Source organism: Brachyhypopomus gauderio, chromosome 14 (assembly GCF_052324685.1).
Source record: "Brachyhypopomus gauderio isolate BG-103 chromosome 14, BGAUD_0.2, whole genome shotgun sequence".
Taxonomy (NCBI): domain Eukaryota; kingdom Metazoa; phylum Chordata; class Actinopteri; order Gymnotiformes; family Hypopomidae; genus Brachyhypopomus; species Brachyhypopomus gauderio.
Window position 1 is genome coordinate 22,664,600 of NC_135224.1, and position 15,353 is coordinate 22,679,952.

At 40.6% G+C, this 15,353-nt stretch overlaps 2 protein-coding genes across 7 annotated transcripts; one reads left to right on the top strand and one right to left on the bottom strand.

The window, feature by feature from the left end:
* Positions 1-200: 200 nt before the first annotated feature.
* zte38 (zebrafish testis-expressed 38) lies at positions 201-6,951 on the top strand. The gene is made up of 12 exons (XM_076972120.1): positions 201-341; positions 2,258-2,402; positions 2,677-2,740; positions 2,835-2,871; positions 2,962-2,982; positions 3,111-3,137; positions 3,325-3,392; positions 4,018-4,166; positions 5,059-5,297; positions 5,543-5,585; positions 5,663-5,706; positions 5,780-6,951. The coding sequence occupies exons 1-12, from the start codon at positions 291-293 to the stop codon at positions 5,825-5,827; spliced, it is 936 nt and encodes a 311-aa protein (XP_076828235.1). The 5' UTR covers positions 201-290; the 3' UTR covers positions 5,828-6,951.
* Positions 4,240-15,336, bottom strand: aldh9a1b (aldehyde dehydrogenase 9 family, member A1b). 6 transcript variants are annotated; one of them, XR_013120817.1, is made up of 14 exons: positions 15,181-15,336; positions 14,753-14,954; positions 14,523-14,668; positions 14,019-14,148; positions 11,422-11,556; positions 10,929-11,125; positions 10,009-10,149; positions 9,709-9,897; positions 9,503-9,590; positions 8,430-8,571; positions 8,094-8,206; positions 7,219-7,389; positions 6,905-6,952; positions 4,240-5,315 (listed from the first exon to the last, which is right to left on the bottom strand). XR_013120817.1 is itself a non-coding variant. In XM_076972119.1 (12 exons), the coding sequence occupies exons 1-12, from the start codon at positions 15,184-15,186 to the stop codon at positions 7,295-7,297; spliced, it is 1,584 nt and encodes a 527-aa protein (XP_076828234.1). In that variant the 5' UTR covers positions 15,187-15,336; the 3' UTR covers positions 6,594-7,294. The 6 variants fall into 6 exon arrangements, 1 of the variants encoding a protein (XP_076828234.1); XR_013120818.1 differs by lacking the exon at positions 4,240-5,315 and adding an exon at positions 6,270-6,402; XR_013120819.1 differs by lacking the exon at positions 6,905-6,952.
* Between the last annotated feature and the right edge of the window lie 17 nt (positions 15,337-15,353).

The following is a 15,353-nucleotide window of genomic DNA, read 5'->3' on the forward strand; positions in this document are numbered from 1 at the left end:
ACGTCCTGGCACGCGCCGTTGACCGTTGGCCACGGATCGTCTGCGCGAGCACCAAGATCTCCAACGGACTCAATGTTAGCTGCTAACTAGCTAGCTTAGAAGTGTGTGATAAAGTATCAGTACTGCTTTCAGTAATACCTAAATAAATTGATCAAACTGGGGGTTTGAGGTTTGACAGAGCTGTGAGGAATTAAGTTAATGAACGTTATTGCCTATATTAGCCATTTAACGAGCTAGTTTAAAAGGTAAAAACGTAGGTATCTATCGAGCTAGCCAGAAACACCGGGGTCATGGCAACCACACAGAAAAAACGAGGAAAAACGAAGCAGGAAGCTGCTGAGGTAAAGACAGCAAACCATTTCAATAAGATGTAACGTTATGTTGCCTATGCACCTAGTTAATTTAGTGTTATGATATGTAAGTTAGTTAACTAGCTAGGTGAGCTCAGCGGAATACATGATTGAAAATTATGCAATAGCGATGACAGCGTTCGTCGACGCGAAGTACCAAAACTACTTCAGCGCTAACAGCGTCCTCTTGTGGTAAATTATGGTAAACGTGCGTGAGTTACAAGCCAGGTCCGTGCTGTCATTTGCATCAAAAAAACCAAACGAATAGTTCTGAATAAACTATTTCTAATAATGATTCTTTAAAGCGAACTTAAAGTAGCTAGCACAGGCTACTGATTTTCAAAAATTGAGAAAGAATGCGGTAAACTGAGATCAAAATTCAAACGATTCAAAAGAGTAACCTAGAAAGACTTACACTGTTGTAGACACAATTAAAGGCAGTCCCGTGCTTTAATTACTGGGATTTGTCTATTGACATTCACATTATTTTGTGCATCTATTTTAATAATATAGATAGCTATTTATTAACTGGGCTTATTAATTGATTGATATTACAGTTTTTTTTGCAGCTGCTAAGACACAAAAAGTGGTTCTTATAGCACAATTTCTGAAACAACTAATCCATGTAGCCTATCTATTGACCAGGTGTGCTAAACCTTAAGCACATTCTCTGCTTTACACTCATTTAGAAATTCTAAAACACACTTTTTGCAAAACTTAACACAGTTGTTCACATAGGACACAACATTCAAAACTGAAAACCATGTGTTTCTTTTAGAAAACACAACTGCTACACTCACCTACCAAAAAATCATACCCAGTTCTCATAGGTTACTACACTTCTAGCTAATTTTTTAACCTTATCTGTGCTGCTACACTGTAGCATCATCCAGACATTTCAAAATGAGAATAGATAAGTAGACTTGTCCTCTATACATACTACATCATGTACTAGACTACCCCTTGCTGGGTGGCTATCTACCTCAGAACAGAAAGAGACCATCATCAATATGGTCAGAGCAAACAACTGCATATGTTTCCGACAACTACAACAGCACATCATTACTGACAACGTCACCATCAGCAACATCCATTCAGTGAGTCTATCCGGAATGGGCCAGTGACAGTGTGAAACAACTGTGAATTTGCCACTCATCATCATGCCACTCTTGGTCCCTACACCACTGTGTACATCATCACCTTCTTCAACACAGAGCACAACACACTCATTCTCCATCACCAGGGGGATGAACCAGAACAGTCCAGGTTTGTTGTCGTCTGGGACAACATAAATTTGCACGAGGCTGCTCAAGTACAAACTGGTTTATTGAACAATCACGATATGTTGTGATTCACCTCCACCAAACTCTCCATTACTGTTGAGTTCTTTTTGGCATGGAGGTGGTCGCCAACCCCCCCAGTGTAAATACATTCAGCAGGTGATGGAGGAAGCTTGAGGTTATTTTGTCTTTTTTGTTGTTCATGTGTTTACAGTATATACAGCATGTGTTGCTGTAGTGTTCCTGCAAAACCAAAATATTCATGTATATGTGAGATCTCTGACAGACCTTCACAGCAGACTACAAACTAAACACTCAAACACATGGTAGTAGTGTTTTCCATTTGTCACTTCAGTGTGTAGTCACATATATGAAAGGCTAATCATCTAATATTTGTGTGTAGCATTTAGATGCAAAAATATGGTTTTGGCAAGAGTTGCAAGTGTTTTGGTTGAAGTGTGTGCTTTTTCCAAAAGAGCCATAGTTTCAGAAATTGTGTCTTAGCATCTGCAAAAAACTGTAATTGTGCTCAAATAATTGAAATGTGCTCTAATGCAGCTAACTATATTATTTCTGCAAGCTGGATAAACATTAAACATGTTAATTTTTTGAACATGACCTTTTCAGTGGGACAGCTTATTCCACCAAGAACTGAGAACAGAGGAGCAGTCTTTGGTGTTTGTGAAACGAATGTTGGTACTTGCGGTGTCCTCTATTACATACCTACGAGGAATATTTCCAGAAGATGCATATCGTTCTCGTTACTTAGAAGGTAATCAGGGAGCCCATAGCTTTTCCTATCAAACCCTAGCTCCTATGCAATAATTTAAAAATGTAAAAAAAATTGTGGTCATTATATTCTTTGAGGAGTCTCTATTTTACTCCTGAAAATGTCCTGCTCTATGACCAGACCACAGGGATATTTTGAGATTTTTTTTGTTTTGACTAATGGCTACAAACATGACCTTTTTCCATTAAAAACAGTTAAGAGTATTAGCTAACTAAATAAATAATTTATTACAAAGTTTATTATCTTGATGTTTCAGATTTATGTATCAAAGTTCTAAGAGAGGATTGCTCGGCTCCAGGAGCCTGTAAAATTGTCAAGTGGTAATCGATTCATTAAATGGCTCAATCATACATACCCTTTTGAATTAAAGATATATTGTTGTTTGGCCTAAGTTGATATCTGCTTGTTTTCAAGGATGATGGGGTGTTTTGATGCTTTGGAGAAGAGATACGTGAGTCATGAACCTCATACTTGATAGATGGCATAATCATCACTAATGGCATAATGAGTAATCCTCAGTAATCCTTTTCTGTCTGTACAGCTGCAAATTGTTCTTATTGGGGTAAGTGCAAGAATTATTTGAAAATAATGAGAGTCTCTTATGGCATTTTGGTGTACTGTACATAACATAACAAAGTAAAAAAAAAAACACACAATAACATAATGACAATCTTTCATAAATTTACACAGGTGCACAGAAACCCTGATGACAGTAATGTAAGTGTTCATAAATGTAAAAAACTAAAGGTAAAATACAAATGAAAAGTAGACCTAATAATTCTAAAGAACATCTTTTGAATAAAAGTACAGAATGAATACATACAGTATATTATAACCTGTATACCCTACCTGTAGCTAACCACAGTAGCAACATAGCCTTTCTGTGTTGTCTGTCTTATTGCAGCATGTCATAGAGTCTTACCAGTTTAAGTTCAGATACTCAGAAAATGGACCGCAGATGGACATCCTTCGGTAAGATCTGGCATAAATGTAACCCCTTGTTCACCTGTCTATTATTGTATTTTTTCAATCCCACTTTTTGAAAATAATTAAATTGCCTTTCACGCTTTAGAATGAAAAAAAAAAGGCAGTTTTTCAGCACATTTGATAGGATAGCTGCAGTATATCACTAACAGGGCATAAACATGATGGGGACAGTTGCAAACGGAGCTTAAAACATTTCAATGGCCATTTGCTGCATTTGAATGTGCAATTTGTGTCATGTGTATGATAATGCTTAATGTCATTAGAATCACTACATTAAAATAATTAGAATCCTGACCGGTCAGGGTGCCTTTGGACCCACACATTAGCTGCTTGTGTTTTCTTAACTTGTCACTTTTTTCATTCCTCTCATGTATTCATGTCTGAAAAAGTTATTGTCAAAGTCAATTTAAATTGGATTGCAAAGTGAGCTAATTGTAGGTGATGTTACTCATGACAAATAATGATACATTTATATTGGCAATGCGTTATATATTATTATTTTTAAGGGAAATAGTAATAGTAATACTATCTAAATATATAGGAGACTGTTGAAATGCTTCCACTAAAGGTCATGCGTCAAGGCCAGTGTTTGTATATATTGGTCTTTAAGAAATGAGAGTATGGAGATGAGAGTGACCATGGAGGAAACCAAGAAGGCCTCGGTTCTGCTGATCAGGAAGCTGTTCCTCCTGATGCAGAATCTCGACATGCTGCCTGATGATGTCTCCCTCAGCATGAAGCTCTATTACTATGATGACGGTAAAACAAACATCCGCGGCACAGAGTAAACACAGCTGCTGGAAGCGTGTGATTTATAGGGAGAAGGTCAAGGTCAGGTTAAACCTTTTATTCCCAAGAGGAAATCTGCTGCACAGCCAGCAGTCAGTCATCAACAACCATCAACACGCCCCAAATCACACACAAACCAGTTTACATAGAAACAGGAAATATTATTATTACATAGTATTATTCAATAGGCCAGCAACAGCAAACAAATTAGTGTTTGAATCTATTAGTCCTGCATCTTAGATAACTGATAGATGGATGGAACATAAACTCACTGAAACAAGGGTCAAATGACTGGCTCTGCTTCGTGGCTCTGGTTCTGTAAATGAGACATTTAGATTTGTACCTGCGATTTTACTGTAAATTAAACAATTCCTTCCAATGTTTACCCAAACCAGCAAATAAAAAATAAATTAACTAATTAAATACAGATTAAAACAGACAGAATAAAAGACTAAAACTTTCTCATAAAAGTGGAGTCAACACTAAGGCTGCTGAGGTTCTGGTAGAAATACATGCACTGGTGGGTCAGCATCAATATCTGATATCAGTTATCAATGATCAGTATCCAGTATGGTCCCAAAGTACTCTCTGACAGCCTCAACAGACACTAGAATGCTGAGTGTTACAGTGATTTCAGCTCTAGGACAGCTCTGGTTCTTATCTCCTGTCATAAAATTGAACCTGGGACTTTGAGCTAGTCGCAGAGTAGCTTCTGAGTCCTACTGAAACAGCGTTTAATATGTTTGATAATGGCTTTCTCTTGACATCAGGTTTAATCTGACTTTCAGTGACTGAATGAAATTTTAACCTGCCTTGGGTGTGTGTTTTGTGACCAATTACACGGCCATGTTGTACGCTGCAGTAACCCCAGCGAACTACGAGCCCCCGGGGTTTAAGGAGGGAGTGTGTGACAGCCTCTGGTTTGAGGGGACAGCGGTGCACTTCAGAGTCGGCGACCTGCATACGCCCTTCCACCTCCTCAAGGTCGGCGTGGCAGCCGAACAGGGCCGTGCCACCAAGCTGCAGGAGGAAAACCACCTGAGAGAATCTGTCCAGGACTCGTCCAATCAGAGCTGCCATCCCACAACCGTCTCGCAGGTGGTGAGGACATATGAACCCCTGGGTTTGAGAGACAAGACATGTTTGGGTTGAGAGGTCCGTGCTGAGAGATGGTTTTTAAACAGGGCTGTCAATCTCCTGTCCTGAAGGACTACAGAATTGTAAGAGTTTAGCATTTAACTTAACACACCCAATTCAAGATAAGCTGCCGTTTTCAAGAAAGCAATCCAGACTATAGATAGACTATATCAAATTGGGCCAACTTTTAAATTTTATTTTTTAAATAGGTGGAAGGACATTCAGTGGAGGCGGACCTACCCTCTGAGGATGGTATTTGTGGTTTATGGAATATTTTATTACTGCTCATGTGTAAACATTTGTGTAATCTCTGGCATGGCCTTTCACAGAATCAGCTGCACAGTTCAAGCAACCGAAGAAAGCCTTGGCTAAGGTAAAAAATTTGTTTAAAAAAATGAAATTACTTTATGACAATTAGTTTGAAGTATGTTTTTTATTAATATCAGAGAGAAGGCAATAGACTGGCAAAGAGGATGAAGAAAGAAACCACCTGAATTATATTTCTGGACTTTGGATTTGGATAGGATTTGCTGTTTTTTGTTTAAGTGTTCTTAGTGCAAGCATGGTTGGAGAATAAATGGTAATATAGTATTTTTACATTCAGGTTCAATATACCGTGTTTATTTAATACAGAATTGGAAAAAAACATTACATTTTCAATAGGTTCTTCAGTGGCACTTATCTGGCCAAATACTGGCAACATAGGGAGAAAATGTAAATGTGTAATGTGAACATATGAAATTCAGTCTCTAAATCCGTTTTTGTTACACTAGTTTATTAAAAATAATATTGTCTATACATATAAGACTCCTTCGTTAAATACTCTCATAATTATTTTACCCTCTCATCAGTCTCCAGCATAACCTTTAGATTTTTACATATCTGCAACTAAACATTCTAAAATGTAAGTGTTTACTGCTGAGGTAAAACTTTAAACATGTTTATTCTGAACATTCATTTTGCATATGTGAACAAAGCTCAATATTAGGTTGTGCCAAAAACTGAAATGTGTCAGTTTCAGATATAGTCAGGACAAATGTTACTACCGTCTTTGACAGTGCCATTGGTCCTGTAATAAAATGACAATGACAACAAAATGGAAAAAAAGGTAAATGTCTTATTTTTTTGTGTTCTACTAATTTCTCAGATAAAAAAAACCTTCTGCCTAATTACATTAAGTCTTAGTTTTAAAGATCATGTGTTACATTTTAGAAGATTTTCAATCAATAACAATTAGAGAAATACACATTAACACTTCCATGCATCACTGCTAATCCAGTGTTGAATATGTTTAATTGTGCAAAAGTTTGAGCATGACACATGAATCAAGAGGAAGTCCTGAGCAAAATCATTGGGCAATGTTGCAATCTCTAAGTCACCTAAGCAGCCAGAAGTATGCAAAGGCCTGGTATTAACAAACAAATTAATATTGACTGATTCATTGGGACAACCTGCACTGAAGAAACGTATGCAGGTGTAGAACTAGACATCAAACAATTGGACCTCAGAGAACACTTGTTTGTGGCACTAATACATTCTCCTTACAGGGAGGAAAAGGAAAGTCTTTGTACCTGTTGTTTGTCAAGACAGTAAACATTCCTAAGTTTTCCCGATTTAACCTTTGGTGAAAAAACAAGTACTGATTTAGTTCAATTATTAAATAATTGTTACATAAATATGTTACATTAATGTTACATAGAGTGGCCATAATTGATCATTATTATTACTATTTCTACCAACCACCACCTAATGAGTTACAAGGAGACATTTATTATTTCTGGTCTAGGTGCAGTGGGGTCAAAATTAAGGCCTTGCAAAATAAGTCAGTCAGGACATGTTCACGTAGGTTCAAGTGCACCAAATGCTGACACTGCAAGATTGCTACCTTGTGCTCAGGCCTGTGAACCTCAAAGAAGAACAGCAAACGTGCCAATCGTGATCATGAGTCGTTCTCCAGTACGTTAAAAGAGGCTGTCCACATCTCCCATCTCAACCACGACAGTCTTCAGCTGAGAGAAGAACTCAATGGTCACTTGGCCGTTTTCTCGTCCTATACCTTTGACACAACACAAAGAAGTCCCAATCACAAAAGTAACATTTGACTGTGGTAGCTGAATTCCAAGGGCATTAACGTGCCTACAGCTAATGTTAATATAAACACACTACGATGACCTGAAACGATACGTGAAGAACTGTACAAATCACCTCACAGCTATTTGCACAGATGCATTTTAAAAATGGGTAATCTAGCATGGATTATATTCATTATTATTCATTATATTTACTTTTATATAGACAAAAAAATTATATCTCTGTTTTGGTGACATGCGAGGGTGCTTTTAGCCACTATGGCCCAAAGCTCTGGAATTCTCTTCCTGAAGAGCTCAGAGGCATTTCATCCCTGCATAGTTTTAAGAACAGTCTCAAAACATTCCTGTTTAGATCTGCTTTTAGTTAAGAAACTCTCAATCTTATTTACTTTATTACATTATGTTGTCTATTATTTTCTAAATTTTTATGTTATTTTAATATTTTTATCTTTAATTTCTTTTAACATTTTCTTTTTGTCTTATCTCCTTTTAATGTTTATTTTATTTATACTGTAAAGCACTTTGAGTTGCATGTATGTATGAAAGGTGCTATACAAATAAAGATTATTATTATTATGCTTATATGTATTAATAAAAATGTTGGTTGTAATATAGCTTTGGCAGTCAGCCCTAACAAGACAGTAATATAATGTGGAAGTAGTTACATTACCTGAAGATTTGTATCCTCCAAATGGCACCTCCACAGGGGTGATGTTGTAATTGTTGATGAAGCACGATCCTGCCTGTAGATTCTCTACAACACGATGAGCTCTCTGAATGTCTCTAAACGAAAGACAGAGGGAGGGGACAGACAAGTGCAGTTTCACCCAAACAGTTATTCGTGTAACTAACTGCTTAATTGTCTAATTAACTAGCCAATAACAACAAGATAATGGCTGAATGTGAGACACATTTACTGGGTTTCATAAAAAAAAATTGATGCCTTCATCTTTTCATCTTTTGACTACTCATGTAATGTAAAAACAAACGAACAAAAAAACTTTACTTGGTGAAAACCCCAGCGGCCAGGCCAAAGGTGGTGTTATTGGCCCTCTGAAGCACCTCCTCTTCAGTGTCAAAGGTCAGCACACACATCACAGGCCCAAAGATTTCCTCTTGGACACACGTCATGTCATCTTTGCAGTTGTCTGGAACCATAAAATGAGGGAGATGGACCCCAAAATAGAGCATTAAGAGCAATTACATACTACATGTGATACTACATTATGTAATACATTAGTTCATGCAGCATTATTGTAAACTACAGAGAAATGTGAGTTCATGCATACATGTAATCCTGCAAAATATGAACCAAATTTGCATAATGGATTTATTCATACCAGACTCAACTGGCAGTATTTTATGAATTTTGGTCCCTTTATTACATTATTGTATTATCCTTATTTTGTTTGCATCATCAGGGCCTTCATTTACAACCTAGCATGCCCTGCACAGAAAGTGGGATTGTCAGGAATTGTTGGCCAATTGTTGGCCGTATTTACAGAAACTTTGACCCATGCCTAGATCCATCCGGCAGCAATGTTTGAAGAGTGGGTAATCATGACACCCTGAGGTAATGTCAGGAATTACAACAAAATGACCAAATCATTGTACTCACACTTACCAGACCTTATTAAATAATGCAGCTCCATAATAATCATTTAAAAAGCTATAATGGACGCTGTGTTGTCTGGGACACTATGGCTTTTCCAGAATTATTAAAAGACTATGCTGACCAAGTAATATAGGAATGTGTTTTTAGACTGGCGAATGAGCTGATATAAATTCTCTTGGAACTCCTTGGAAGATACGCTCAATTTTATCATCATCATCATCATCATCACTTTAATTGCTGTAGTGTCTTGGCCCATGGTACCTCTAACACTACACCTTCATACATGATAAGGTCCTGTACAAAATATTGAGATAAAAATTTTGATCTGCTATTACAGGATGCAGTCACATCGTATCGTGTGACTGCATCCAATCACAAATGCCCTTCAAAAACCGGTAATCATCTGTAAAGTGTCCCACCCGCTGATGTTCTGAAGTGACGTTTCGATAAAGCCAGAAACTCACCGAGCACGCAGGGGGTCATGTGATACCCGTGTTTGAGGGCTGGGTCTTCTGGCGTGAACGGCTCCCCTCCACACAGCACTCTGGCTCCCTGACGAGGTGACAAATACCAGGTCTGACCAGGCCGTGAAGCGTGGCCTCAAACAAACTGGAGCGGTTTGTGGTACGGCATTCGCAGACCGGTTCCGCCTTGCGAGTGTGGGCTCTACCTCTTCCTTGGCCTGCTCCACGTATCCCAGGACTTTGTCCAGGTGTGGGCGGCTGACCAGGGCTCCCATGCGGGTTTCGTCCAACAGAGGGTCTCCTATGCGGATGCCTCTGGTTCTCCTCACCACTGCCTTGAGAAACTGGGGGAGAATCGGCCTGTGCACAAACACCCTGGTGCCGTTGCTGCATACCTGCAAATGAATGGTGTATATCCATCACCCATCGTGAATCTCCTTTCAGTAGACTTGAAATGAGAGGGAGTGAAAACACAACACAAGCTCACAGGACTTTAAACAGAGTACCTGGCCCTGAGACAGGAAGTTGGCCATAAGTGCTCCCCGGACAGCGTTCTCCAGATCGCAGTCCTCAAAGATGATGAGAGGAGATTTTCCGCCGAGCTCCAGCGTCACTGGTTTCACCCCCCTGGCTGCCATCTCCATTATCTGTGGGTGTAGCCGGTGCCACCAACCACCGACACCCCATTATGCATATGCAAACACCCCATTATACATATGCAAACACCCCATTATGCATATGCAAACACCAAATTATGCATATGCAAACACCCCATTATACATATGCAAACACCCCATTATACATATGCAAACACCCCATTATACATATGCAAACACCCCATTATACATATGCAAACACTCCATTATACATATGCAAACACCCCATTATACATATGCAAACACCCCATTATACATATGCAAACACTCCATTATGCATATGAATATGCAAACACTCCGCTATGCATATGCTCATTAGTACAGCATAGCCCACTTGGATTAATTAAATGCCTTTGTGGTCCCAAAGCTTCAGGCCCCACAGGACCTCAGCAAATTGATTTATAAACAGGTTCCCACAGGTGATATACCAACACAAACCAGCCGCTCCTATTCACCACTCTAAAGGCTCAAAAGGCCATTGGAGCAAGTCTGATTCCAAGTCAAGATCTAATTAGCACAACTCTTTGAATTTTGGGAGAAGTACTGCATTACAAAATACAAATATTACTCACAAGATTCCCAACCAGTGAACTATAGCATTATCTAACAAGTACTACATCTGGGATTTAATTAATCCAGCTCATATATAAAATACATAGAAACAGAGGACGTACACAGAAAACACCACCACCCTCCACGAAGTGCAGTGGCCCTCACAGATTCCCAACCGATACACCAGGAAGCGTTGTCATGCCTTACTGCCCCTGTACCTTCTTGCCTGTGGGCACACTCCCTGTGAAGGACACCTTGGCCACCGAGGGGTGGTGGCAGAGCAATGAGCCCGTCTCCTCGCCCCCCTGCACCACGTTGAAGAGGCCCTCGGGGGCCCCGGCCTCCCTGTAGGTCTCAGCCAGCAGCACTGCGCTCAGTGGGGTCACGGGGGATGGCTTGAACACCATGGAGTTCCCTGTGTAGAAGACAGGCGGCAGCACAGATCAGACAGGCTAACCTCAAACATGTAGGGAGACAGAGACCATCAAAAAATGCTAATCTCGGATTAGGTCCAACCGTCTTATGTATTGGAATTAAGAGTTTTTCTTAAGAAAATAAACAAACAGATTTTAGGCAGACAAATATAGCCATTTGTTTTAATTACGACAATGGTAGCTAGCTGTAGCAGCTACGCGCTAATGTGAAGCTCTTTTCATGGGGCAGGTCATTTATCGGTTCGAGGCCGTGCGCAAGGCTGACTCATCGGCGTACCGCAGGCAAGAGCTGGCGCAGACTTCCAGGCGGCGATCTGGAAGGGGTAGTTCCAGGCTCCAATGCCCACACACACCCCCAGCGGCTCCCTGCGCGTGTAAGCAAAGGACCCTCCCGCCAACTGCACGTGTTGTCCTAAAAGACATCGGTGCGACACACGGTTAGCACGTGCAACGATTTCCGGGTGTAAAACACACATGGAATCAGTTGCAATATTAGGCTTTTAAAGATTCAGAGCCTAATAGGAAATCAGTGTAAATCAAAGTAGGCCGGAGCCCTCACATCCGGGCCCTGTAAATACAGGAGCTGCCGCATTAGCGGAAGCTTAACTGACGCTTCTTAACCAATGTTTCTGGTCATTACCGGTCACCTTCACTAACAATCTGACAGTGGTCTACGTTTGGCTGAAGGTTCTCTATTTAGATCAATAATTTTTTCAGCTCTGTCCATAGGTGATATGCACTGCTCTGAATACACATAAACACATTAAAATGAAGAAAGTGGATTTTTAATTCTAAATTAGTCCTATAATAGGAGATGATAGTGGTTTGACAAACTTGCTTTTCTACAGTCATGGCCAAAAGTTTTGAGAATGATACAAATATTAATTTTTACAAAGTCTACTGGTTCAGTTTTTATAATGGCAATTTGCATATACTCCAGAATGTTATAAAGAGTGATCAGCTTAACAGCAATTAATTGCAAAGTCAATATTTGCCTAGAAAATTAACTTTATCCCCCAAAACACATTTCAACTTCATTGCAGCCCTGCCTTAAAAGGACCAGCTAACATTGTTTCAGTGATTGCTCCATTAACATAGGTGTGGGTGTTGATGAGGACAGGGCTGGAGATCAATCTGTCATGATTAAGTAAGAATGACATCACTGGACAATTTAAAAGGAGGCTGGTGCTTGGCATCATTGTTTCTCTTCTGTTAACCATGGTTATCTCTAAAGAAACATGTGCAGTCATCATTGCACTGCACAAAAATGGCCTAACAGGGAACAGTATCGCAGCTAGAAAGATTGCACCTCAGTCAACAATCTATCGTATCATCAAGAACTTCAAAGAGAGAGGATCCATTGTTGCCAAAAAAGCTCTAGGGCGCCCAAGAAAGACCAGCAAGCGCCCGGATCGTCTCTGCGGGATCGGGCAACCAGCAATGCAGAGCTTGCTCAGGAATGGCAGCAGGCAGGTGTGAGTACATCTGCATCAATTCTGAGGTGGAGACTTTTGGAGCAAGGCCTGGTCTCAAGGAGGGCAGCAAAGAAGCCACTTCTCTCCAGAAAAAACATCAGGGACAGACTGATATTCTGCAGAAGGTACAGGGAGTGGACTGCTGAGGACTGGGGTAAAGTCATTTTCTCTGATGAATCCCCTTTCCGATAGTTTGGGACATCTGGAAAACAGCTTGTTTGGAGAAGACGAGGTGAGCGCTACCACCAGTCTTGTCTCATGCCAACTGTAAAGCATCCTGAAACCATTCATGTGTGGGGCTGCTTCTCAGCCAAGGGAATCGGCTCTCTCACAGTCTTGCCTAAAAACACAGCCATGAATAAAGAATGGTACCAGAAGGTCCTCCGAGAGCAACTTCTCCCAACCATCCAAGAGCAGTTTGGTGATCAACAATGCCTTTTCCAGCATGATGGAGCACCTTGCCATAAAGCAAAGGTGATAACTAAATGGCTCAGGGATCAAAACATAGAGATTTTGGGTCGATGGCCTGGAAACTCCCCAAATCTTAATCCCATTGAGAACTTGTGGTCAATCATCAAGAGACGGGTGGACACACAAAAACCTACACATTCTGACAAAATGCAAGCATTGATTGTGCAAGAATGGACTGCTATCAGTCAGGATTTGGTCCAGAAGTTGATTGAGAGCATGCCACGGAGAATTGCAGAGGTCCTGAAGGGTCAACACTGCAAATATTGACTTGCTGCATTAACTCATTCTAACTGTCAATAAAAGCTTTTGTTACTCATAATATGATTGCAATTATATTTCTGTATGTGATAAACATCTGACAAACACACATAAAACCAGAGGGCAGCAGATCATGTGAAAATTATATTTGTGTCATTCTCACTTTTGGCCATGACTGTATATACTATAAGGGAAGTTGTGATTTACTGTTTGTGACCCTCAATCAGAAACCTTTAGACATTCTGTTCATTCCCTTATCTGTGTGTCTGCCCCTCAGTTAGAACTTCTCTTTCTCTCTCCCTGTCTCTCTTGTACTTTTTCATTAGCCCTAGTGCACTGTATTTCCTCTCCTGATAAGGAGAACACCATACATGTTTTATTATTCTTAGCCCATTGTTTTAGGACACATCTTTCTTCTGTATTTAACTACATGTATTATCATTCAACTTTTAAACTCTTTCCTGACACCCGTGTGTTGTGAATCTGTTCTCCTGGTGTTGGCTACATAACACTGAGGGCTGTATTTATTTATAATCCTGTTTATGAATACTGAAGGCTGCTCTATGTCTAGAGATGAATTCAGAAACCTAACATATATATACTCTGTAAACATCCCCCAGCTCACTGAAAGGCACTATATAAATCAGATGTATTATTATTACTATCAGACCTGCCATGGTAGTGGCCAGCCCTGCAAAGTACTCGATGCAGAGCCTGGCTGAGTCCACGTCCAGACGAGCCTCTGTAATAGACTTGCCATTGTCGACAACCTCCACCGTGGCGATCTCCTCTCTTCTTTTCTGTCCCCAAAGACAAATTAGTCACACATTTATTTGTGATGCAACATCCCTGTCAAGATGACGCTGATTTTAGCGGAACAAACATATTCTGCATTTGATGCAAAGTAGCTAAACTGGATCTGTTGGCTCTTTGACCTGTGAATTCAACTTTGGGTATTTTAAGGAACAATGACACTCCTGACATTCTTGCTAAAAACTTGCTTGAGCAAGAAATCTTTCAGCAAGACCCCATAGAATATTTTCTGTTGGGTCAAGCCTGTTTAATCATCCTTCAACGTCCTTCAATCATTCCTTCAGTGCCACAGTTATACCTTTCTAGATGTTTCTGTGGAGGACTGAAGCGGGGTTAACTTATCTAGACGTCCTGAATTTACCTCGATGAGTCTTGCTGCCTGGAGCATGATCCTGGCCCGCTCCATGCCTGCCATCTTCCTCCACACTGCGAGCGCGGAGCTGGAGCTTCGCACGGCCGCGTCTACATGCGCAGGTCCGCACGTCTGCAGCTGGCACAGCACGCGTCCTGTCAAAGAGACAACCGGGGTTCTCCCATACGATACACAACTGAAGAAATCAAAGTGAGAGTCATTGTCTAGGAGAGTTGTACCGGTTGCGGGCTCATAGACTGCTTCCACGTTTCCCGTGTCACTGAGACGGACTCTGCCGCCGCTCCAGTAGTTGAGCGGATCTTTGATTTGCAGGGTGCCCGACGCCGCTCGCCTCGCCGGGGGCAGAAGGGTCGTGAGACGCGGAGCTACGAGGGAGGCGAGTGGACGCATCGCTACCGAGGAAAAGTGCACTTTGGACACCTAGGCACAACAACGGGCTTTAAACGGCATTTTAATTAAACCTTTCCTCAAAACTGTTAAAACATTCTGAAGTTTCTGAAATCAGCAAATGGTTAAAATATCGAAAGACTTCCCCGCTAACTTTACTGATACAATAATCATGTCTGAGCTACTGTGGTTCTACGAGTCTGAAGAGAAATCTGACATAAACCATGCATACCGACCCATAGTATATTAATTTACTTACCTTCATAATAAACGAACAGCCGAACCGGACTAAGTCCAGAATGCAAACACTATTTTTTAACGCGTAGACAATTCTGTCTTTCCAAAACAACACTGTGCAGCCATGACGTTAGGGGCGGGGCGAGGGCAGGGACGGACTCTCATTGGTCAGTGAACACGTCATTCACGGAGATT

What these genes read in the sequence shown, in the direction of transcription:
- zte38 (XM_076972120.1), top strand. Translation starts at nt 291, where the DNA reads ATGGCAACCACACAGAAAAAACGAGGAAAAACGAAGCAGGAAGCTGCT. An exon ending in GCTCTATTACTATGATGACG is followed by an intron (nt 4,167 to 5,058) that starts GTAAAACAAACA and finishes TGTACGCTGCAG; the next exon opens with TAACCCCAGCGAACTACGAG. An exon ending in CCACAACCGTCTCGCAGGTG is followed by an intron (nt 5,298 to 5,542) that starts GTGAGGACATAT and finishes TTTTTTAAATAG; the next exon opens with GTGGAAGGACATTCAGTGGA.
- aldh9a1b (XM_076972119.1), bottom strand. An exon ending in TGCGCCAGCTCTTGCCTGCG is followed by an intron (nt 11,126 to 11,421) that starts GTACGCCGATGA and finishes TCTTCTACACAG; the next exon opens with GGAACTCCATGGTGTTCAAG. An exon ending in TGGAGGATACAAATCTTCAG is followed by an intron (nt 7,390 to 8,093) that starts GTAATGTAACTA and finishes GTTGTGTCAAAG; the next exon opens with GTATAGGACGAGAAAACGGC.